This window comes from Saimiri boliviensis, chromosome 8, assembly GCF_048565385.1.
Source record: "Saimiri boliviensis isolate mSaiBol1 chromosome 8, mSaiBol1.pri, whole genome shotgun sequence".
NCBI classification, from domain to species: domain Eukaryota; kingdom Metazoa; phylum Chordata; class Mammalia; order Primates; family Cebidae; genus Saimiri; species Saimiri boliviensis.
The window spans coordinates 52,374,442-52,398,630 of record NC_133456.1 but is presented as its reverse complement, the minus strand read 5'-3'; the positions used below and the strand labels follow the sequence as shown (position 1 = coordinate 52,398,630).

The following is a 24,189-nucleotide window of genomic DNA, read 5'->3' as shown; positions in this document are numbered from 1 at the left end:
TGTGGCACCTCCCTTTTTTCTTTCTTCTTCCTTCTCTAGCCGTGTAAGGCATGCCTGGTTCCCCTCTGCCATGACTGTAAGTTTCCTGAGGCTTTCCCAGTCGTGCTTCCTGTAGAGCCAATTCAACCTCTTTTCTAATAAATTACCCAGTCTCAGGTAGCTCTTTATAGCAATGTGAACATGAAGTAAGCAGACACGGGAACCAAGAGGTGAAGTGAGGCTTAGAACAGCAGGTCTGTGCGACTCTTATTTTGTATGCTCTCTGCTACTTCATGCCACAGGCGTAAGACGCCTTAGCATTATTCACTGAAACAGTCATACTGCATGGAGAAATGGGTGCGGTGACAGAAGTCTTGAAACAATTCCCTTTAGCTAACCCCAAGGCCATTCCACACAGGGCACCCTGCATCGGCAACATAAATCTATCTATCTGCACTCTTCGGCGCTCTGAACAGGAACAGCCAATGGCCAACACAGCAAGAACCGAGAGGCATGAACAAGACAGCAGGCCCAGGGAGAAAATGCTGTCCACCTCCCAAGCCCTTACTTTTCTTCGCCTGATCCTTTGCCACGGCAGGGTAATAAACACACTTGGATTTATCTCGACTTTAATACAACTAATGAAGTCTTTATCATTTAGTAAAAATAAATGAAAGTTTTTATTTCTATGATATTAAATTGACTCTTAAACTTTTGAAGTGAATGTGTAAAACATTTCTTTCTTTTATCCCTGCTTGGGGATTTGTAATTGCAGTTGAACTGGTGCCGTTTCAAGAACAATTTTAACCTTGAATTGCACATGTGTTGGCTGGAGGTGTATATAAATCATTTCAACTTAGTTTTTATTATAAAAGTATTATAAGGAATAATTAGTTTTTAATCTGTCAGTTCGAATCAAAGGCAAGTCGAAATCTATTCATGCCATTCGTGTACAGTAAGAGCTCCCGTCCACAAGATCTGGGCAGGGCACCATTGTGGATTAAAGGGAGAAATGAGGGAAAACCAAAAGTAACGTAAGTGTGAGCCATTAAAAGGCTGGTACACAATACTTTAAGAGATGGGCACACAATGGCAATAAAACAAAACCAGAGTCCATTATTAGCATAGTAAGAAACCCAAGGATACAAACTAGGAACTAGAAAATCTCACCTAAGACCATGGAGATTATTTTAGCTTCACCATACATCTGAAGGATGACAGGACAGGTCCTGTTCGTTGCCTCATTATTAAGCAAGACAATGATAATGGAATATTAAATTCCCAGTAGCCTGGAGCATCCAAAATTTTACTTACTGAACCACAGCTGCAAACAGAAAATCTAAGGACAGCTAACTAAATGCAGGGCCATGTCCCTCCTGTGGCTACAGTCTGTTCTGCATGAAGGTGATTATAGAAAGGGCTTTATAGAAAGAAAAGAACTTAACCATAATTAACAAAGAAAGCTATCTCTTTTGGATTAATGATGACATCTTCACCCCACCATTTAAAAACCTTCTTTATTCACATGCACTGCACGTCATGTGTTGAAATAGAAGCATTCTGAATTAAGTGACTCACCAGTTGTCATGGCCTTGAGATAAACCTTACAGCTGTGACAGCCAGCAGCCACATATGGCTGTTCCATTAGAAATACAGCCAGCCCTACATTTGCAGTGATAATATTTTGGATACACTGGATTCAATTAACCAAACTATTAAAATTAATTTCACTTGTTTCTCTTCATATTTATTAACGTGATTACTAGAACATTTTAAATGATGAGGCTTGTTTTACTTTAACCAGAGAGTCCTACTTTAGAGACTTGGTGATCATTTAATACCCGCAACAACAGACAACAACCACACCTGGTATCTCCCAAGCACTTCCTGCGACACCAGACACTAGTCTACGCATTTTACGCACATTCCATCATTTAATCTTTACTGTGACTCCATGTGGTGGGTATTATTATCATCATGTTACAGATGAGAAAATCAAGGCACCAAACAGTACTTGAGTCATTTGGCCAAAGAATGAAGCCATAAATGGAACCCAGGCAGTTTGCCTCTAAAGCACCTGGGCTTAACTTCAAAGAGCTGCTCTACTCTTTCTGACAGATACCTTTGGTTAAAAAGGGTCATGCAACTAAACGGTTTCTGTCCACTCCAGCATACTGTCAGAAAAAAAAAAAAAAATCAAACATCTAAAGGTAAACAAAGTAGATGCAGTCAGACTTATTTACTGCCTTTTGATAGCACCCCCTACAAGCACTTAAGTAAAATTCATGCTGGGAAGATCAAAAGTAGTACCTTATTTTAACCTTCAAGATGCTAACAGTCCTGGAAAGAAAGGGTTAGGTTACTTGCCTATTGGCAAAGAACCATCATCTGAGAAGCACTATTCTAGAATAAAACAAATCCTAGTTCACTGGACTGAAAGACAGTTGTCTTCTATGACTGATCACGAACATGCTGCAGGCAACCATCTCCATGTTTTCTGCTCCTCTGACAACCCACACAAGGGCCGAGTGTGCTGCCATTTTGTTTGGGTGACACGGTCAAGGCAGGATTTTGGCTTGAGATTTTCAGAAGATGTTTAGAGGGGTCACTTAAGCCATGCTGACTACGTGGGGAATCCCAAGCCAATGTGGGGTTCCATTAGCAATGCTGTATTTTAATCTAGATCATCACACAAGCCAGTGGTACAGGTGTACTGGCTGGTAGGGCGGATCTGAATGTCCAGCTAAACTCACAAAAGGGAACAAGAGAGGAAAGATTAGTGGTTGCCCATACGTACTCTGAAAGGCTTCAATGAAATCCACATCAGACAAGTCAACACTTTGCGCCAACCATTATATTTTATGGTGAACGGGCTCGAATTTTCATTGAGTGCAGGCATCCATGTTGGATGAAAGGGAAGAAAAGAGAGAATGATACAGAAGTAGAGGAATGAAGGACTAGGAATGTTTTTCTCTGTCAGAGGCAGACGTGGAATTCCTGACTACTTGGCTTTTTCCGAACTGGCTGTTCGCCTTTCTGAAATGAACATTCTGTGCTAACTTCAGAAAGAATGTTGGCAGGGTCAGGATGGGAAGGTCTGAAGCGATAATACTTGAATGGTGAATGCTTTCCTTTCCAAGGACTGACACAGCTGTGACCTCCACAAAGCCAGCCAGCAAGGGTCCAGTTTGGCCACATGAATATGAGCTGCTTTCCTCCCTTGGGAGACAGAGAGGGACACATGAAGCAGTGTCTGATAAAAGTAAAGTATTATAAAATGGTTTGTAGCAAAGAACCTGGAAAGCAAGTGTGATTAATTTCTTTTCTATTTCCCCGAAACACAATACCTACAGAGAAGTTATTGGAGGGCAAATAAACATCTTCCATTATTTCTTCTCTTTGAGCGTATGGGTGGCAGAGAGTGGAATAGTGAACAGATATTTAAAAAAAATAAAAATAAAAAACAACACTTTCTCAGAAACCCAGTTACAAAAATGGTGCTCAAAATGCTTCTAAAAGGCAAACACTTGGCAAAACATCCAAGTCCCAAACTCTGTTTTTTGTTTCAAATCTGGAGCTATAATGAAACCCAGCATATGTTAATGGTCCTTATTTCTCTCCAGCTAATCAACTTCCACTCTCTGCCTCTCCTTACATGGCATTCTACATAAAAAGTAGCCAAATCAGTATTTCTTAACTTCATTATCTCAAACCTTTTATTTTCTCTTTCTCTTTTTTTTTTTTGGAGACAGAATCTCATTCTGTCATCCACACTGAAATGCAGTGGCGTGACCACAGTTCACTGCAGCTTTGACCTCCTAGACTCAAGTGATCCTTCCCGCTCAGTCTCTCGTGTAGCTGGGACCACCAGACACGTGCCACCATGCCTTGCTAATTAAAAAAATTTTTTTTTTGTAGAGATGGGGGTCTTGACATGTTGCCCAAGCTGGTCTTGAACTTCTGGGCTCAAGGGTTCTTCCCACTTCATCTTAACAAAGTGCTGGGATTACAGGCCTGAGCCACTGAGCCCAGCCACAAACCTTTCAATCTTTCAAGACAAAAGTATTTATTAATTAACAAAAAAAATCTTGAAAAAAAATCCCTTTCCCCAACCCTGCATATATAAATATTTGTGTTGTAGTTTTATTTTATTTTATTTTTAATGAAACAATGTTGGCATCAATGTTAGGAAGAAAACTCATTTCTTATTTCATTATCTCCCTAAGGCTGGCAGATCCTGTTCTGAAACCAAATCACCAGTCCTTTCTTTATTGTCAGAGTCAGATTAAAAGGAAAAAAAAAAAATTTCAAAGTAAAATGACTGCCAAAACAGCAGTGAGGCCAAATAAAATTGTTCAGCCTGGCCTTACATGACCTAACTTGGTTAGAGGGATAGTGTCTCTACTGCCCCTACTTCTTCTAGGGAACCTGCCCCATTTACCCACTGAGAGGTAACACTGGATGTTGCAGGATGCTACCTGGCATCTCAGATGACTCACTCAGAGATGGACACGTGACCCAAGGCCAGCAAACTAGTTGGTTGGCTAATGTCTATTCAGACCCACCTACTGGAATACTTGACATAAGACCCAGAAGCTCAACTGGTACTAGAACAATCAGACTGGGAAAAGTGGTCATTTCTATGAATGACATCGTAAGTACCTTCCAATTTGGACAGTCCTGATTAATGATTCAAATCCACTGTCTTTTAAATTCTACCCATTGTTCCTGGCTCTATTTTCTGGAATAATGCAAAAGGAATTTTACTCTTTTTGTAATTCAATCCACGCTGAATTTTCTACAACTAACACATCCCTTCTAAGAATCATCCCCAACCATCCATTCAAACCTCATGAGATGATTTAAAGACCTTGCATTCCCCGGACAGTTCTCCTTCCTCTTACACTGCCTCAATCCCATCTCCAATTCACTAGTTGCTACCCACAGTTAACTGCTCAGCCTAAATCAAGACGTCCCATGAAATGTGCTGAGGCCACATTCACAAGGAGGCAGTACCGTTTAGTGGTCAGGAACATGGGTTTTGGAATCAGGCAAACCCAGGCTTAGTTTTTGGCTGCATCATTCATTAACCATGAATCTTTGGGTATGTTACCCCATCTCTCCACCCCACGATGTTCTATGTGAATACCCATCTCTGTGTTGCCTTGCCACTGATTATGTTGATATATGGAAAGTGCTGAGTAAAGTGTATAGCGCACAGAAAGAACTCAATCAATAACGTGTTATTTCCTTCCTCTGTGTCCACAAATCTCTTTATTTTCTGAACTGTGGGTAGGACTAGTGGGCAGAGCACGGTCTTTGGAATCAGACCATGGCATGGCTATCAGTTTTATGACCATTGGCAAGTTACCTTCTGTGTGGCTTCATCCCCTCTATAAAATAGGGGCATGAACAGCACCTACCTCCTAAGACTGTAACATGGGCTACAAATAGCATCTAACTCATGAGAGTATCGTTCATGAAGATGAAATGGGTCAACCTATATAAAGAGCTTAGGAGAGTTTCTGGCACCAAAGGTCATCATCATCAAGGATAGCTATTATTGCCTCCTCAAGATTGAATACTTAAAACAATACTCAGATTTCATGCCTGCAATTCTCCTTAGTGACTTAATTTCATTTGCAGCTAAGAAATCATGTTCTATAGATTGCAGTTCTTGGGTTCAAAAACGTGTTTGTTGGAAAGACTGCAGGAATCAATGACAAGCACAGGATCAAGAACAAATTCCTTACTGGTATGTTCTAGTCATGCTGGATCATTATGTCAATACAAAACAAGGAAACACAGAGGCCCCACTTGAGGCAAAATAGCTACCTGATGGTAAGAGATGGGGACGGGTCTCCGGAAGACTATCCACTCCACTATTTCGCTACACGGCGGGGTGGTCAAAGAACCTGTGTACCGGTAATAGCTGCCCAGGGATGCAGGCAGGAGGTCCCGGAGGACGAAAGGATCCAGAAAGGTCTCCTTCTCTGTTTGGGGAGAAAGGGAAAAGAAAAGCACAATGATAAGTCACGCCATTCCGTGCCGCAGACGCTGTCAACACCCTCGGCATGCTGGTGCCACATCACAAGCCTTATGTTTGTTTATATCCTGAGAAGCACTAGCATTTGGTGGTGGGAGAGCCTCAGTAAACAAAGCAGCATTTCCCAGGGTGTGCTCTGAGGACACCAGTACCACAGTGTATTTCAACAAAAAGCAGGTTCCACCATGAACACGGTTGGGGCACATGACGGTCCCTCCCACTTCCCCCAGGAAATAGACAAAATACTCCAGCACAGCAAAATCTCTGAGACGTCTTGCAGAAAAGAAATGAGCTTGCCTTTCTTTATCCCACCCCTTCCCAACCTTGTTTCATCACAGAACTCTTCTCTAAGATCTACGAACAGATAATCCGTGGAATGAACTTTGGGACACAATGATAGAATCATTATGAAAAGAAAACTGTAAGTCACCAGTAACATGCAATTCCAAAGCTGGCTAGATTTCATTATGGTTTCACTCAAGTCCTCTCCGAATCAATGTGAAGCCCAACCAAGGCGCAACTATAAACTGAAAAAGAATGGCCCCAGGAACCAGCATTCTTTCTTAAAAAAAAAATGGAGGTGTCTTCCCTTAAAGAGAAGGAACGACATTTAAGTTCAGACCCAACAATGATAACATGATTCATCTATAAGGAAAGCAAGGCATGGAATGGGTTAGTGTCAGCTCAAGGTCACGTAGCTCCTAAGACGCAAAGCCGAGATGTGAATCCTTGTGTCTTAACACGAGAGACTACACACAGTTCTGACTCAGCTGAAGGCGGCACTGAGGTTAGCCAGGTGAAAATGGAAGGGTGGGGGCAAAAAAGGTGAAGAAAAACATTGTAAGCTGTAGAAACAGCACGAGCCAAGACCCTGGAACAGGAAGGAACAGTGCCACAGAGAAGATGAGGGAACTGTCTTATAATTCTCCCAAGCAGGCCCAGTAGATGATCTAGTTTCTTTCGTGAGTCAGAGAAGGTTGTAGTCTCTCCATGTATCTCCAGAGATCTAGACTTGAACGTGTATCTGGGATTCTCTCCTCTTCCCTGTTAGAGATATAACAAGAATACTGAAGTCCTGCTCGTGGGATGCCTTCGCTCCTTCACGGCTTCCACCACGAGCCCCGGGCCAGGGTTGCGGGTGACTTCATAGACACACTTTTCCTACAGGAATACTCTTCCTAAGCCTCCTCCCTCCTCTTCTCATCTTCATGCAGCACAGCTAGTGCAGGCATTTGGGTAACTGTGTATCCCAGACTCAAGGAGTCTGTGTAACTAGGGGATAATGCAAACAACTCCAACAGAAATGAACTGTATTACAGTTGAAATTGCAATTTCCTTTTGGAAAAGATTTAGTTGAAGAAGACTTAACATTGATTTAGCTTTACCTATATGCCAGGCACTATTCTGAGTATTTACATGTTGCAAACGCTTAAACAGAACTTACTATATGCGCCAGGCCCTGTTCTCAGAGCTTTATAAAGATTAATTTATTTAATGCTTAAAATAAGTCCATGAAGTTAGTCCTATTATTATCCCCAGTTTACAGAGCTGAGATACAAAAACAGGTAGCTCGGTTTAGAATCCAGGCTTTTATTCTTCGCATCACTATGCTCTCTTAGTTCACAGCTCTGTGAAGTATGTGCTTTCTAATATTCATTTTATAGGTGTGGAAATCTAGGCACAGAGAGGTGAAATAACCAAGCTCAAGGTCACTAGTGAACAGCGAAGTAACAACAGTTACTTGTGAGGTTCAGAAACCTTGGCTGATCTGCAGAGAGGTGTGCGATTCATCTTTTTCTAAAAGAAAAATTTACTATTAACCAATAAACGCAAAAGTCTTCAAATCATAGGGTTCCATAATCAAAATTATAAAAACAATTTCTGTTGTACAAAAGGCTAGAAATAACGGAATTGCCCCTCCGCCCACTGGCAAGTCTGGGCTTTCATTTAAACCTGGTTACCAGCAGCCTAATGACAGGGAAAATCTCTGCAAGCATGCTTGGCGGGGACTGGTTTGGCGGGGAGAAGAAAATATTTTGGCCTTTGCCTGCTGCCTCTGAGCTTCCTGGGCTGTGCAAATAGTCAACACAAAGCCCCAGGCGAGACAGGGTGTGCGTAGGGCTTGGCACCACCAACGGCAAAACTGCTACCTTCATGTCTCCCCCACGTTGTAGGTGAACCTGGGGTCACACCACAGCACACCCACCTGCCTTAGGATCAAGGCTTCCAGGCCAAATGGCTTTTGAATCAGAAGAGTTTGACTCTCGGGGCCCAATCCAATATTAAGGTTGCAGTTAAACATGCTGTATGCTGACAGGAACCCCAGCAAACCCACGGCAGCCAAGCCCCCATCCACACTTACTCTAGGAAGAGGCCACGGCTTTCAAGAGCATAAAAAGATAAAGCAGAAGCACCTGCCCCACCCACAGGAGATTACATTTCAAAGGGGAACGCTGATTGGGCGGGGTCAGGGAATTTACGTAAGTTTTCAGATGGGCTCAGGGATTGAGCAGGCATGATGGAAACTGAGTGTGACCCCTGCTGCAAACTCAGAAGGACCTCCCTGTTCTTCACCAACACCAGGGCTTCAGAGGCAAGTTCTGGCTTTCACTGATTAGCATGTGCAGCCAGATCTGAGGCGAGGTGGGTAGGCCAGGGGACAAGGGATGGAGGCGGAGGACCTGGCTTCACTGCTAATTTATTCCACCACGGCCTCTGCCACCGAATCTTAGGACTCTGTGATCTGGAAGGGCCTTAGTTCAGTGGCTTATTTCAGTGGCTCTGGGGGCCAAAGAATGGTCTCTTCAAACAAAATCATATCCCAGAGCCTGGCAACTCAAATAGCTAAGTCAGCCCAGTGGCTGAAGCTAAGCAGGGGACCCAGGGACACTTTGAAAACCATCGATTTCGTCCAATTCTTTAACTTTAGGGCTGGGTAAACAGAAGACCAGGGTGAAGTAACAGACCCAAGGTCAAAAACACTTAAAGAATACAGAGACTCGCGTGGAATTCTTTCTTGAGGGAATCTGGACTAGTATTCCCAAACAGCAGGAAACACCCTTCAGTGCTGAAAACCGAGATCCACTGCCCTCATCAGCAACCCTAGCACCTGCGCATTCCTTCAAGGGTTGCTGAGGAGAGCAGATTTTCAGCCTGCTCGGGTTCAAATCCCAACTCTGCTATCTGTGAGCTGTGTGAGCTTAGGCAAGTTATGAAACCTTCCCAGGCTACAGTAGTGAAGATTATAAATAAGGCAATGTAAGAAAGGGGATGAGAAAGAGCTCAGTACACAGTAAACACCTCACACGTCATAGACATTATTCTTACTCTGATTGTTATTACTATTATTATTCCTCTAAGCTACCAGTGTTTCATCATGTACTTTCTTTAATGTTTTGTGTATGTCTTTTTTTTTTTTTTTTAACTGGATTACTGCTTGTGTCCTTAAAGGCATACCATGTTAGATATATTGTCCATCAACATGAGCAGTCTAGGTTACAGCTTTCTTTGCCAAAATTCTAGCAAAAATTGAGCTTTGAACTAACTGACATTTGATGGCTGTGTGATCTTAGGCAAAGGCCTTAAGCTCTCTGAGCTCCTTCCATCATCTGTCAAATGGGAATAATGAGAATATTTGCTCTCAGGGTTGCTGTGACACTTAAGCAGGTTAACAGACATAAGGGGCTTGGTACAGTTCCTGGCCCATTGTAAGCCCAGATTTTAACAAGGCGAGCATGTGGCTGGGCACAAGCCCAGCTGAGGTACAGCCTGGCTCATTCTGGGTTTTAAGCTAGGAATGAGCAACCGTTTTCCTTAAAGTACCAGATAATACAGATTTTAGGTTTTGCAGGCCAAGAGGTGAATTTGAAGACGTTACATAGGTACTTAAATAATAAGTACACTTCTACAACCTTATTAACTGAATTTGAAATGCTATTAATAACTGAGAACAATTTTCAAAATATATGCCTACTTAATGAGAATAATGTGATTCTTTTTTGGGGGGAATAACATTTCACTTAATTAGAGACTGAATGTAAAAACCATGCTTAGCTCAGGGGCCATACAAAAATAGATGGTGGAATGAATCTGGCCTTCGGTCACATCTTGCCTGCCCCTATTTAATTTAATTTTTTCTTTTTTTTTTTTTTTTAGACAGAGTCTTGCTCTGTTGCCCAGCTGGAGTGTAGTGGCGAAATCTCCGCCCACTGCAACCTCTGCCTCCTGGGATCCAGCAATTCTCCTGCCTCAGCCTCCCGAGTAGCTGGGATTACAGATGCACGTGCCACCATGCCCAGCTAATTCTTTGTATTTGTATTAGAGAGCGGGTTTCACCATGCTGGCCAAGCTGGTCTCAAACTCCTGACCTCATGATCCGCCCACCTCAGCCTCCCAAAGTGCTGGGATTACAGGCATGAGCCACCACACCCGGCCTGCCTGCTCCTATTTTAACACAAGTGTTGGGAGTGGGAGGTGGAAAAGGAATCCCAAGTATTAGAAGGTCACTTTGATTGCCACAGCAAGACTTGTGGGGTGGGGGGAATGATGCTATATGTTCAGGTGCCCCCATTATTAACTGACAACGGATTACAGAATTCACATGAACAACACATTCTAAAATTAACTCTTGTTTCTTCTGCAGTCTCAGTTCAAGCTGAACATCAGTTTGCAGTGATCTTTCTGAAAATGTCATTGCCTGCTCAGTACCACAGACAGTCCTCTGCTGATAACTGGATGCTCACAATGCTTAATTACAAATTAGAAACAATTTTAGAAATGGTAGGCCCTTTATTTCTAGTACTACCCATGAGGCCTGCTTAGGTCAGAGGGGCTCAACTGGCCAGACTCAAGACTGGTAGTTCCTAAGCAAAGCCACTGGAAAGAAGAAAGAAAGCACTTTTCAGTTGAAGACTTAAACTCTTCCATTTATAAAATCTTTTTGTTTTCTTTCTGTAAACTAGAAATAGAGTCTCACTCTGTTGACCAGGCTGGAGTGTGGTGGCAGTGCAGCCTGGAACTCCTGGGCTCAAGCAATCCTCCCCACTTCGCTTCACGAGTAGCTAGAACTACAGGCATGTACCACCATGCCTGCGGAATTAAAAAAAAAAAAAAAAATCAGTAGACATAAGGTCTTGCTGTGTTGCCCAAGCTGGTCTCAAACTTCTGGCCTCAAGCGATACTCCTGCCTCAGCCTCCCAACATGCTGAAATGATAGCTGGGAACCTGTATGCCTGGCTAATATAATCTTAATCAATGTAGATATTATAAAATGGGGAGAAGTGCTAGAGCTAGGTCTCTGGATATGAATCCTAACTAGTCTACTTGAAGGTTTGACCTGGAAAGAGTTATTTCACCTCTGTCTAACTGTTTTCTCATCTGTAAAATGGGATAATAACACTGACATTATGAGAAGGTTCTGAATATGAATTAAATGAGTTAACATCAGGTACAGGCTTAAGAGACTGCTCGCCACAGTAAGCACGCGTAAGTGCTTGTTAAATAAATCTTGCTACAAAAGGGCAGCGTGACTCCATGTCCATCCTGATCAGTGGACTCTGCCTTCAACTTTTATCATAGTTAGTCATTTGAATTCAAAACATTACTGTCCCAGCCACTTACTAGTTGAGAAAAATATTTGAAACACTATTTATACCACCACTCATTCCATTATAACATAATAAGCAGGTACTGTGCATTACTAGATAAAAGAATTGAAAAGAAATGAATCTTGTCTTCCACTTTCAAGGATCCTGGGTGCTGAATGCAGACAATATTATATTTTAATAATTAATTGTTCATCAAAGAAAAAGATGACGAACAGGGATGCTAAATTCAAAGTTATTCAAATTGCAAAGATGAATAATGTATGACTTTTATATTAAATACACACTGTATTAAGTAGCCTACATTTCACCCAACTCTTTTTTTTCATTTTTGAGCATTTTGAATGACAATATGAATAATCAGTTAGGGGAGGTTTATTTGGAAAAAGAAATACCTTATTTGAATGCAAACGGTTTATATCTGAAGATGATTAAATTTTTCTTATCAATTAGGAAATTTTGTATGAGGGCTTTAAAGTCATGGTCAGCCATTAAACCCAGCGCAGCTCTGTTATCCTTACAGTTTCCTTTCAACATTAAATTATATCTGGCTGGTTCTGTTCAATTTCTTATTTCTGATAGCAGTGCCAGGAGGCAATTTTTAATTAAAGAAAATTTGAAAGATTCAAACATGCATAATTGGATTAAAAATGTGATCATTAAAACATTAGATGATAATCAGCTGATTGACTGCATTTCTCGGTGTGTTAATAACCTTGTATTTTCAATGCTTTGGTTATATAGGAAAAAAAGAAAGCTCTTTATAAAATACGATGAACAATCGATGTATAGAAGAGACCTGGGAAGTGGTCAGGAATTGCGGAAGTACACTGAACACCCACCCACACCAATAGACAATGTATTATATCAGAAGACTGTAAGGTATTTGGACAGGATGTGGTAATTTCTAGGGGAAGAAAACCTGAAGCATTACCCAAACAAAGGACCAATTAATTTTAGGAAAGTGTATGAAAGCCCAAGCTTCTGTTTTTAGCCCAATGATTATTTGGTTTCTTTAGGGTTTCCACAACTTTTTTTTTAGAGGAAAAGCAACGAACTATTCCTTAAATGCCTAAGATCAATGGGGCAGGACTAGCCTCTGCTTGGTGTTCTACAGGGAGGAAAGGAAGGAGTGGATAGTGGAAAGAATTGGGCATTAAGTCATTATAAATGAAACATGATTTATGACAGTGCCACTCAAACTTCAATGTGCATGCAAATCATCTGGGAAGCTTGTTAAAATGCAGATTCTGATCCAGTAGGTCTGGGGTGAGAGCTGTCATTCTGCATCTTTTTTTGAGACGAAGTCCTGCTCTTATGTCCTAGGCTAGAGTGCAATGGCATGATCTCAGCTCACTGCAACCTCCGCCTACCAAGTTCAAGCCACTCTCCTACCTCAGCCTCCCAAGGAGCAGGGATTATAGATGTCCACTATGCTCAGCTAATTTTTGTATTTTTAATAGAGAGAGGGTTTCACCATGTTGGCCAGGCTGGTCTCAAACTCCTCACCTCAGGTGATCCACCTGCGTTAACCTCCCAGAGTGCTGGGATTACAGGTGTGAGCCAGCATACCCGGCTGAGATTCTGAATTTTTAATAAAACAGATGGTGCCGGTCTCAGGACCACACCTGACTAGTCAGTTTCTACAAGGACTGTATCAAAGGGTTCTTACCTCCTGTGCCACCTCAGTCACTTCTACTTTCTGATTTTTAGGTATAGCCCCACTGGCTTCCTGGCTGTTTCACGAACACACTGCCCCAGGGCCTTTGCACTGGCTCTTCACTCACTCTGCAACATTTCTTCATTACTCCATTCATGGCTGGTTTCAGACCAAATGTTCTGCAGCTGCTAGCAATTTAGTCATTTGGAATCGCCATTTCTCAACAAGGTCTACCCTGACCACTGTTTTGCAAATAGCAATTTCAAGGGCAGGATCACTGAGAAGGAAACATTTGATTAAAAGCCTGAAGGCAGTGAGAAGTGAGCCACGTGGCTACATGGGGAGAAGAACATTTCCAGGAAGGCAGAAAAGCCAGTGCAAAGGGACTTCACCTGGTTTACAGGGAAATGGTTGGAGTGAAGTGAGCAGGAGGGAAAACAGAAGGAAAAGATCAACAGTCCAAAACTTCCCAGGTTTGAGGCGGGGGAAATCAGCTGTTGGGTAAGTACAACTGGTAATTCCGCTAAGAACTGTGAAGAGGTGACACAACTAGGTAAAACATTAGACATGCAGTCAGGAGCTCTGGGTTAAGCTGCTGAATGTGGTGTGTAACCTGGGAGCAATCTTAGGTGTGACAGTGGGTGACAGGAGGGCCTGTCAAACCCAGGGGCGAGAAACGGCAAGTTGGAAGGAAAGAAAGAGCCTGAGGGTGGGAATCCAGAAGGTACCAGGGAGGTGAGAAAGTATTAGATCAGAACTAAGATGGAGGGGCACAGTGGCTCACGCCTGTATTCTCAGCACGTTGGGAGGCCGAGGTGGGTGGGTCACCTGAGGTTAGGAGTTTGAGACCAGCCTGACCGATATGGCAAAACCCCATCTAAAGATACAACAATTAGCTAGGCATGGTGGTGCACACCTGTAGTCCCAGCTAGATGGGAGGCCGAGGCAGGAGAACTGCTTGAACCCAGAAGGCAGAGGTTGCAGTGAGCCGAGATAGCACCTGGGCAACAGAGTGAGACTCTGTACCCCTCACTCCCTACAAAAAAGATCGTATCAGAGGCTTCTCCAGAGCCCAGAAGAAGTTAATTTTATCATCCAAACACAAGCAAAAATACTTGCTCTCTGTAGCGGGGTGCTGATTATCAAAGCATGTCATCTTTCTGTCATCAATAAGGAGGATGAAATGGGAATGACAGGGCGTGGGAATGGGGCTGTCGTGTTTGCAAAGTAGGGCCATCCACAAAGCTTCATAGTAAATGATTTTAAGGAACAGACACAAGACTGAAGTTATGACTAGGCGATGGGGAAATCACTCAAGAGCCACAAAGAACTGCAGAGTTCAGCGAGGTCTCAAAGACATCGGTTTTTCATCTTATACATGAGAGGAGAACACGGTTTAGAAGGAAAGAGACTGGACCACGGTCACACTGTGACATGGGAAGGGCACCCGGCTCTCCTCATGCCCATCTTTCTACCACCCTCATTCTGGATCCCTGGGCTCTGGGGTCCTCATCTGCAGGATCAGCTGACAAAATCGCACTGAAGACTAGACAACTCTTTCAGCTTTTTAGTTTTATTTTTTGTGGAGACAAAGTCTCGCTCTGTCCCCAGGCTGGAATGCAGTGGCATGACCTCAGCTCACTGCCACCTCCACCTTCTGGGTGCAAGTGATTCTCCTACCTCAGCCGCCTGAGGAGCTGGGACTACAGTTGTGCCACCATGCCTGACTGATGTTTTGTATTTTTAGTAGAGACAGGGTTTCGCCATGTTGCCCAGGCTGGTCTCAATCTGCCTGTCTTGACCTCCCAAAGTGCTAGGATTATAGGCGTGGGCCCCCAAGCGCAGCCTCTTTTAGCTTTTTAAATGTACAGCAAACCGTGACACTGCCCAGCTTAAAATCTTCCAGTGGCCTCTTGCTTCATTTAGAATAAAATCCAAGCTCTTTACAGTGGCCATGAGGCCCCACATGACCTGTCTATCTCTGCAGCCTGTCTCCACCTCCCACCCCGCTCCTTCCCTGACCTGCCTTCTGACCTTGCTGTTCCGTCTGCCTGGAATGCTTTCTCCCCACCACCCTCCATAGAGATGATTCCTGTTCATCCTTCAGGTCTGAGCTCAAATGTCACCACCTTAGCCCCCTATTCCAGTAGGGTTCCTCTGTCATTAACTATCTGTACCACACCTTCATCTCCTTTCCAGCATTCGTTTGCTTACGGTCTCCACCAACTGCCTGATTATTCCACAAGAGCAAAGACCTTGTCTGCACCTATATCCAGCAGCTAAAACACTTCCCCAGAACATGGTAGGTTCCTAATAATGATGTGAAAGGAGAATGAAGAAACAAACAAACACAGTAGCAGTTGGTATATTTTAAATAACTGTAAGTCCTAGTAACGTTTTCCTCATCTCGAAGTCATCATCAATCCTAAGATGCATCATTATTCCAATACCACTAATAAAGGAAATACGTTGCTAATTAAACAATGATTTGATAGGAACTCGAAGATGCATTCCAATTTTAGAGTTGTTAAAATATGAAGGCACGAGAGTTGCAGAACTGATTAACTAAGATACTGACATTATTCAGCAGGACTCACAGCAAAGGGCCCCGTCAGCTTCAGCTTTCTGAGTCTAGCAGAAGTCTGGTCCAGGGATTGCTGTTTTACATGACCACAGTAAAGGATGTGCATAGGGCCAGGAAGCAGTGGCATTGACTCTTCTCTGTTTACACTGACCGAGTTCTCTAGCCTCAGTTTACCCTTCACTGACCTGCACTCCAAGACTGCATTCCACACTGTGGGATGTGCTTTTCCGTTCACCTCCCTTTCCCACTTCACACTTACGGTTCAGAAGTCTGGTGCCAGGCCCTGCTGTGGTCTTTCTCTAAGTGAAGCTTCAAAACGCTGTAAAGTAGCAATCAACAGCCTAGTGAGGGCTGAGAACTTACCCAAGGTCATGGGTTGTTCAGACCTGGGTCTCGGTCTGTGGACTTGGTTAATATGGTCTCTTTGCCAGGCTGTAGGCTCTGTTACAGCAAGACCATGCCTCCTGACCTTATCCCCAGCATCCAGCACATCACTTTATAAAATAGGTCCTTTATACATGGCTAAAAGAAATTGACCAAACTAAGTCACTATGTATCTCTAAGTCAAAAGTGGGCAAACTATGGCACATGAGTCAAATCTGGTCTAGTGCCTATTTTTGTAAATGAAGTTCTGTTGGTACACAGCCGTGCTCATTTGTCTATGCATGGTCTCTGGCTGCTTTCAGGCCACCACTGCAGAGCTAAGTAGTTGCAACAGAGAATATATGGCTGGCAAAACTTAAAATATTTGTTATCACTCCCCTTACTGAGAAATTTTGCCAAGTTCTACACTCTTCTATAAGGGCAGGGTATTTTTAAAAAATAGAATAGGCAATACATGTGAGCACGAATAGGGCCAACTCCATGCAGTGGTGGAGGTGTGGAAGTTACTTTTGCCTGTGAAATACCCAATAGCAGGCAGAGGAATAAATGTATGCCTCATGGCCTTCCCTACAGGCGCAGTCCAGAGAAATTCCCAGAGGCCCACATTATGACATGAATAACTAGTATTGTGGGGTCTGAACCAGATGGCCTGGGAGGGAGACAGCCCACCTTATTAATCCGACCCCTGTATTCAAGGACCCAGAGAAGAGCAATCCAAGGTCATGAAACAGCCACCCCACATGGTTCAAAGACATCTAGCCTCCTGCAACTTTATTAGTGGTTTCAGTTGACCAAGGGTGGTATTTTGATTTAAGGGTTGATATTTAAATGAAATGTATGTTGACATTAATATTTCCAAAGAGAAATCACATAAAGATTGCAGTCTTGTCAACAATTAAGGAAATGAACATGACATTTAAATTATACAGAGTGATACAGTGACAAAAACCCAATATTATCACTGAACAGTTTCATTGATTGCCTTTCTCCCCTACAGGGTTCTGGTGGCCATAACTGACGTGATGTGTACATTCATTTAGTTTCCTTTTGATGCTCAGTCAATGACCTAATTCACAAAGGAAAACCAAGGTATACAAGAGTGAAGTGCTTCTGACAATAATCAGAAAGTTAGTCAATGCTTGGATTCAGAAACTGGTCCAGGAGAGCAGTAAGGAAATGTGATTCAGAGCCCAATAAAACTGGGTTCAAAATCACTGCTCCACTGCATGGCTGGGATACATTCACTAATCTCTCTAAAACCTCACTTAACCTATTTATAAAATGGGATTAAGAATTCTTACCTCAGGCCGGGCGCGGTGGCTCAAGCCTGTAATCCCAGCACTTTGGGAGGCCGAGGCGGGTGGATCACGAGGTCAAGAGATCGAGACCATCCTGGTCAACATGGTGAAACCCCGTCTCTACTAAAAATACAAAACATTAGCTGGGCATGGTGGCACGTGCCTGTAATCCCAGCTACTCAGGAGGCTGAGGCAGGAGAATTGCCTGAACCCAGGAGGCGGAGGTTGCGGTGAGCCGAGATTGCGCCATTGCACTCCAGCCTGGGTAACAAGAGCGAAACTCTGTCTCAAAAAAAAAAAAAAAAAAAAAAAAAAAAAAAAAAAAAAGAATTCTTACCTCACTGTGTTGCTGCTGGGATTCAATAAGATTGTATTTACAGAACATCTAGGTAGGGTTAGGTACACAGACAGAGGTTAACAGTTGCAGAAGCAAAGAGGCTGCTGCCTCTTCCTTCCACCCACTTCCTGGTTTTTTGTCCACTACTCTTTCCTCTGATCTCAAAAGAAACTGGCTACCCAAATCATCTTCGTCACCATCATCATCGTCACCATTTTATTTTACTTTTGAATGGCCCAACTAAGCTGAGCAACACACATTCTACTTTACTAGCCAGGTAGTGATGGTGGCAGAACCCAGAAATTTGCAGTCATTTCCTATCATCACCTGGTTTCCATATTCAAGTCCACAAGTAACAACAGTAACAATGACGATGGGCTGGCTTGGGGGTGGTGGCAGTGCTGACAGCTATCACTGACTGCTTACCCTATACCAGGCACAGTTATGTACAGTGGATTCTCAGACTAAACCTGCAAGGTTGGTATTAGTATTACCTCACGATGTAGTTGAGAAAACTTAGTCACAAAGAGGTGAAGTGATTTGCTCAGGCTGTAGGACTAGCCAACAGCAGAACTGGATTTCGAACCTACTACGCAATAGCGTCTGCCTCTCTTACAGCAAGGTGGCATATGTAGAGCATGCGATCGGGGTAAGAAAATCACCCACGGTAGTCCCAAGTGCTTTCATGGGCACTTTTGCAGTAGGCAAATGGAAGTATCTTTTTAAAACGCTCTCTCTGCTCTTCGCATCCCACTGAAACAAGCAGGAAAAGAGCATTTCTCTGGATTCCCATAATCATGTTCAAATGATAAAATACTGGCAAACAAGGCAGGCTGAATGAGAACTGGCCTCAAATTCAAACCCAACCCAAAAGGAATCACTTTTGAAGTCTTTTTACGTTGCCACAGTATTGTTAACAATACTATTAGTGATAAAATAGAAGTTGCTCAGCGTCCCATTTCCTGGCTAAGAAAAGAAGTGGAAATAGCTCACATCTATGGTGGTGGTTTTGATGCAATGAAATCCAGGAAACGGTGGAAATGGCTTAAGTGTGCCTGTTTCTAGAAGATTTTGAGATCAAACGTGTTCAGATAAGCATCAGCCCTTCCTGGATCCTTAACAGACATGAGCCAATTAGCCAAGATCAGGGTGCTGCATATTTATAGCACATTTCAGGAAAGTTCCATGTAATTAAATGCTGGAAACACAAGCTTCAAACGGGAAACTTTGTCGCATGTTAAGATGTTCAAAATTATCAGTGAGCTACAGATAAAATAGCATTGGTTTTCCTGTTCAAAAGGGAGAAAATAATTTGAACGATTTCTTTCTTTAAGTTAAACATTAAAACAGAACCCTCATTAATTCAGTTGAAACGTGATGATCTAGGCAAAATGAAAACTGAAATCTATCTCTGTAAAGTCTAGCAAATGGTAAGTAATGACCTGAGTGGGTATTTACATTGTTCCAACATAAACAAATTACTGGGTGAAGGCAGCACTATTACTTGAGCGACTACAATAGCTACGGTTTAGATGAGATAGGACTGACAAACTTTTTTTTGTTGTTTTTTGATCCTTTGTCACCCAGGATGAAGTGCAGTGGCGTGATCTCGGCCCACTGCAACCTCCGCCTCCCGGGTTCAAGCGATTCTCCTGCCTCAGCCTCCTGAGTAGCTTGGGTTACAGGCGCCTGCCACCACACCTGGCTAATTTTTGTATTTTTAGTAGATACAGGTTTCACCATGCTGGTCAAGCTGGTCTCGAACTCCGAAACTATGATCCGCCCGCCTCAGCCTCCCAAAGTGCTGGAATTACAGGCGTGAGCCACTGCGCCAGGCTGACAAACTTTTTCTTTAAAGGGCCAGAGGTTAAATACAGAAGGCGGGCCGGGCGCGGTGGCTCAAGCCTGTAATCCCAGCACTTTGGAAGTCCGAGGCGGGTGGATCACGAGGTCAAGAGATCGAGACCATCCTGGTCAACATGATGAAACCCCGTCTCTACTAAAAATACAAAAAATTAGCTGGGCATGGTGGCGCGTGCCAGTAATCCCAGCTACTCAGGAGGCTGAGGCAGGAGAATTGCCTGAACCCAGGAGGCGGATGTTGCAGTGAGCCGAGATTGCGCCATTGCACTCCAGCCTGGGTAACAACAGCGAAACTCCGTCTCCAAAAAAAAAAATACAGAAGGTAGAGCAGGCCAGTGTCTCTGTCCAGACTACTCAAGTCTGCCATTGTTGTGCAAAATGAGCCATAAATGAGATGTAAACATATGAATGCAGCTGTGTTCCAATGAAACTGTATTAACAAAAAACAATCAGTGGGCTGGGTGTGGTCCATGGATTATGGTTTGCTGACCACTGATTTAGAACACATGCCCGGCACGCTTTCTTCTCCGTGTTTTCCCTGTCTTAATGCATTTAGCGATAATACTCAAGAGACAGGCACTTTCATTATTCTCATTTTACAAGGCAGAAACTCAGGGACAGAGAGGTTCAGTAATTTGTACTGGGGTCACACAGCTCCCAAATTGGGGAGCCAGCATTCAAACTCAGGCCAGCCTGAACTCTGAAGTATTTCTCTATAAACCTGGTTCAGTTGTGTTTCTAAGAGTTCAACTTCAAGTGAAAAATAACAAAATTCCATTTCTTTAGAAGTATTCCATAATGGAGACTTTTTATAAAGCTCATTCCAAAGGTCCAACATGAGATTACTCTGCACACAAGCAACATTCGTCTTTTTTCAGCACCAAGAAAGTTAAGGGCAAAAAAGTAAAAAAATTTAAAAAAAGATTCTTCGTGAGACTAAAATTTTTCCAAGGACCAGGGAACTTGTTCATTTTGCCAGCAGCACCTTAGGCAGTCAGCTGATGGAAGGATGGGTGGACTCTGATTCGGGGAGCGTGCAGTTCACATGCACAAAACAGTCAGGAACCCTCACAGCAACTCAGCTCTGCTCCATTTTCGTGCTGCTGGATTATAATTACGTTTCTGCCTCATGATTCATTTTTCCCCAAAAATCCCTTGTTCTAGAATTTGTCCTCTTCTTCCAAAGACCACGAAAGAAATTCTCAGAAACTTCAGCCATTTGGCCTCAGGTGGTTTATTTCAAGATCTTGGACCACAGGGATAGTCACAGTGGTTATCAGAGTGACAGTCCTGTTCAATATGTGTTTACTTGCTTTTTCGATAAAACCCGTATGATGAGTTTCAATCAAGATGGAAAAAGGTGGGTGGGGATCCTGGCAGGGATATGAGAGGGAGAGGATCTGGGAGTTGTGAGAGCCAGTGTGAAGTCAGGAAGACCTTGATTAGACTCTGGGCTGGGTCAGTTCTCATGATGTGACCCCAGAGCAAGTTGCCCAGTCTCTGACTGCTTTGCTCGCCTTTCCATAGGATAGGGACTGTGGTGGTTGTATCTCAGAGGGTTTCTGGAGTATGTAGTGATGCCTGCGGGGCTAATTAGACAGAGCAAGCATGCCCGGCACAGCAGCGGTGAGGCGCCCTTTATGTTTAAACTTGTGACTTGACACCCCATTCCCTTTGTTTCTGATTTCCTTTTTCTAATCTCCACAAGGAGGTATTTGCTTTCAGAGTCACCTCTTAATGATACAATTCCAAGGCAGGCACAGTTCTTTCACTGGCCTGCAATCAATTTGTGAAGAGAAACACACAGCCTGTCAGAGGCAGTTATGGTAAAAAGTTTTTTAAAAAGTGCTGTCACTCCCCTTTGCTTGTTGTGTGGCCACTTGGAACTTAATGTGTCCCAGAGGAAAGCAATGTCTGAATCTCTGACTTTCTAATGTTAATCATTGTCTTCTTTGATTGTGAAATATAGCATCCATGCAGAAAGGTGTGCAAAATCGATGGACTGTTTAAAAAGGATTCTGAAGTAAGCCGTGGTGTGTGGGTGTGTGACTAACACTCAGAACAGGAGACCTTGCCTCCCCTTATCCGGCCAGCCCCATGTCACTTTCTCATCCACTCCCAAGAAGTCACCACCATCCTCACTTTGAAATAATCACTTTGCTTTAAGTTTTACCACCTACATATGCACTCCTGAGCCACATAGGTTAGGTTTTCTCATTTTTTGAACTTTATCTCTGGGAATGCAAAATATTTTCTTCAGAATCTTGCTTCCCTTGCTTAAACTTTACCAATCTTGGATGTACCCACATTGTTGAGTGGGCAATTCCTTTCCATCATGGTAAAATGTTCTCTTCTATGACTATATCACGTTGTCTTTATCCAGCCTGCTAATGATGGGCACCTGAGGCATTTCCAGGTTTGCATAATTAGAAAAAAAACCATCACAAACATTCTTGTCCATGTCTTTCTTTCTCTCTCTCTTTCTTTTTTTGAGACAGAGTCTTGCTCTGTCACCCAGGCTGGAGTGCAGTGAAGGAATCTTGACTCACTGCAGCCTCGACTTCCTGGGTTCAAGTGATTCTCACTCCTCAGTCTCCCCAGTAGCTAGGATTATAGGCACGCACCACCACAAATAGCTAATATTTTTTTTTTTTTTTAAATAGAGACAGGGTTTCGCCTTGTTAGCCAGGCTGGTCTCAACCTCCTGACCTGAAGCGATCCACTCACCTCAGCCTCCCACAGTGTTGGGATTATAGGTGTGAGCCACTGTGGCCAGCCACGTGTGTTTTTTTTTTAAAAGACAGGGTCTCGCTCTGTCACCAGACTGGAGGGCAGTGGCACAATCTCAGCTCACTGAGCCTCTGCTTCCTGGGATCAAGGGATCCTCCCCCTCAGCCCCCAGAGTAACTGGGACTACTGGCAGGTGCCATCATGCCTGACTAATTTTATTTACTTTCTGTAGAGATGAGGTTTCATCATGTTTCCAAGGCTGGTGTCAAATTCCTAGGCTCAAGAGATCTGTCTGCCTCGGCCTCCCAAAGTGCTGGGATCACAGGCGTGAGCCACTGCACCTAGCCTAAACATTGCTTGGTACACATATATGAGTTTCTCTAAGGGGCATACATAGAAACGGGATAGATTCATTTTACTAGATACTGCCAAACTATTTTCTAGAGAGTGATCACACTAGTTAATCTCTTAGCAGCAACATGAGAGTTCCTGCATTCATATCCTTGTCAACACTTGAAACTGTCAGGATTTTTAATATTTGACTATTTGGTATGTGCTAATTTTTTTAAGCTTTGTGGATGCAATATCTTTGGGAAATTAAAGTGTAATATATATGGGCTACTCTTTAATCTTCAAACAGTCAAACGCACAATTCTAAGTGGATGGCATGACAAATTTTTACATTACACATGTTCAATCATCCTCTAGATCAACATATATTAGTATTTTTAACACCCAAGAAAATTTCCTCAGGTTCCTTTTCATTTAATATATTCCTCCACCCAACTATTCATTTTTTTTAAAAATGAGACTGAGTTTCACTCTGTTGCCCAAGCTGGAGTACAGTGATGCAATCTTGGATCATTGCAACCTCTGCCTTCTGGGTTCAAGTGAGTCTCCTGCCTCAGCCTCCTGAGTAGCTAGGACTACAGGCACATGCCACCATCCCCAGCTAATTTATTTTTAGTAGAGATGGGGTTTCACCATGTTGGTTAGGCTGGTCTTGAACTCCTGATCTCAAATGATCTGCCTGCCTCCCAAAGGGCTGGGATACAGGCATGAGGCACCACGCCTAGCCCCTCCACCCCACTATTCTGAATTTCATCATCATGGGTTCACTGTGTGGACAGACCTGTTCTCACACCTTACATATATAGAATCATGCACTATGCAGTATTTTGCTTTTGCATAAATCCATAGTTCATTACTTTTAAGTGCTGCATAATATTCCATTGTATCAATATTCTACAACTTCTATATATATCTGTGTTCCCACTGATGGACATTTAGGCTCTTTCCAGTTGTGGCTATTATGAGTAACATTCATATGCACTGAGTAGCATTCATATGCACAAGTCTTTTGTCAGTATTTCTAGTGGGAATATACCTAAGTGTGGCATTTCTGGCTCAGAGGGTGGGGTGTATGTGTAACGTCAGCAGAAATAGGCACAGTTTTCTGAAGGGGCTGAGCCAAGTGCATCCCCAGCAGGGGAAGACTGCAGGCGGCAATCATACCTTGGGGCTGGTTTACTCTTAAATAGTGAATGTGTGGCTGGTGATGTCACGGCAATTGTGTAAGATGAAGCCTGCACACTATTCTAGAAGGAATTCAGAGGGCCGGTCTGGAGATGCCGCTACGTCGTTACTCTTTACCATAGAAACCTGAGTCCCAGCAGGTAGAATATGGAAGGATGAACAGATGCGG

The 24,189-nt window shown here is 43.2% G+C and overlaps 1 protein-coding gene across 3 annotated transcripts in view; it reads right to left on the bottom strand.

The window, feature by feature from the left end:
• The window catches only part of PTPRG (protein tyrosine phosphatase receptor type G), a 777,462-nt gene that overhangs the window by 139,125 nt on the left and 614,148 nt on the right, over positions 1–24,189 (bottom strand). For all 3 annotated transcript variants that reach the window (XM_039477294.2, XM_039477296.2, XM_039477295.2), the window contains exon 7: positions 5,815–5,972. In XM_039477294.2, the coding sequence (XP_039333228.1) occupies positions 5,815–5,972 (158 nt within the window). The remainder of the gene's footprint in view (positions 1–5,814; positions 5,973–24,189) is intronic.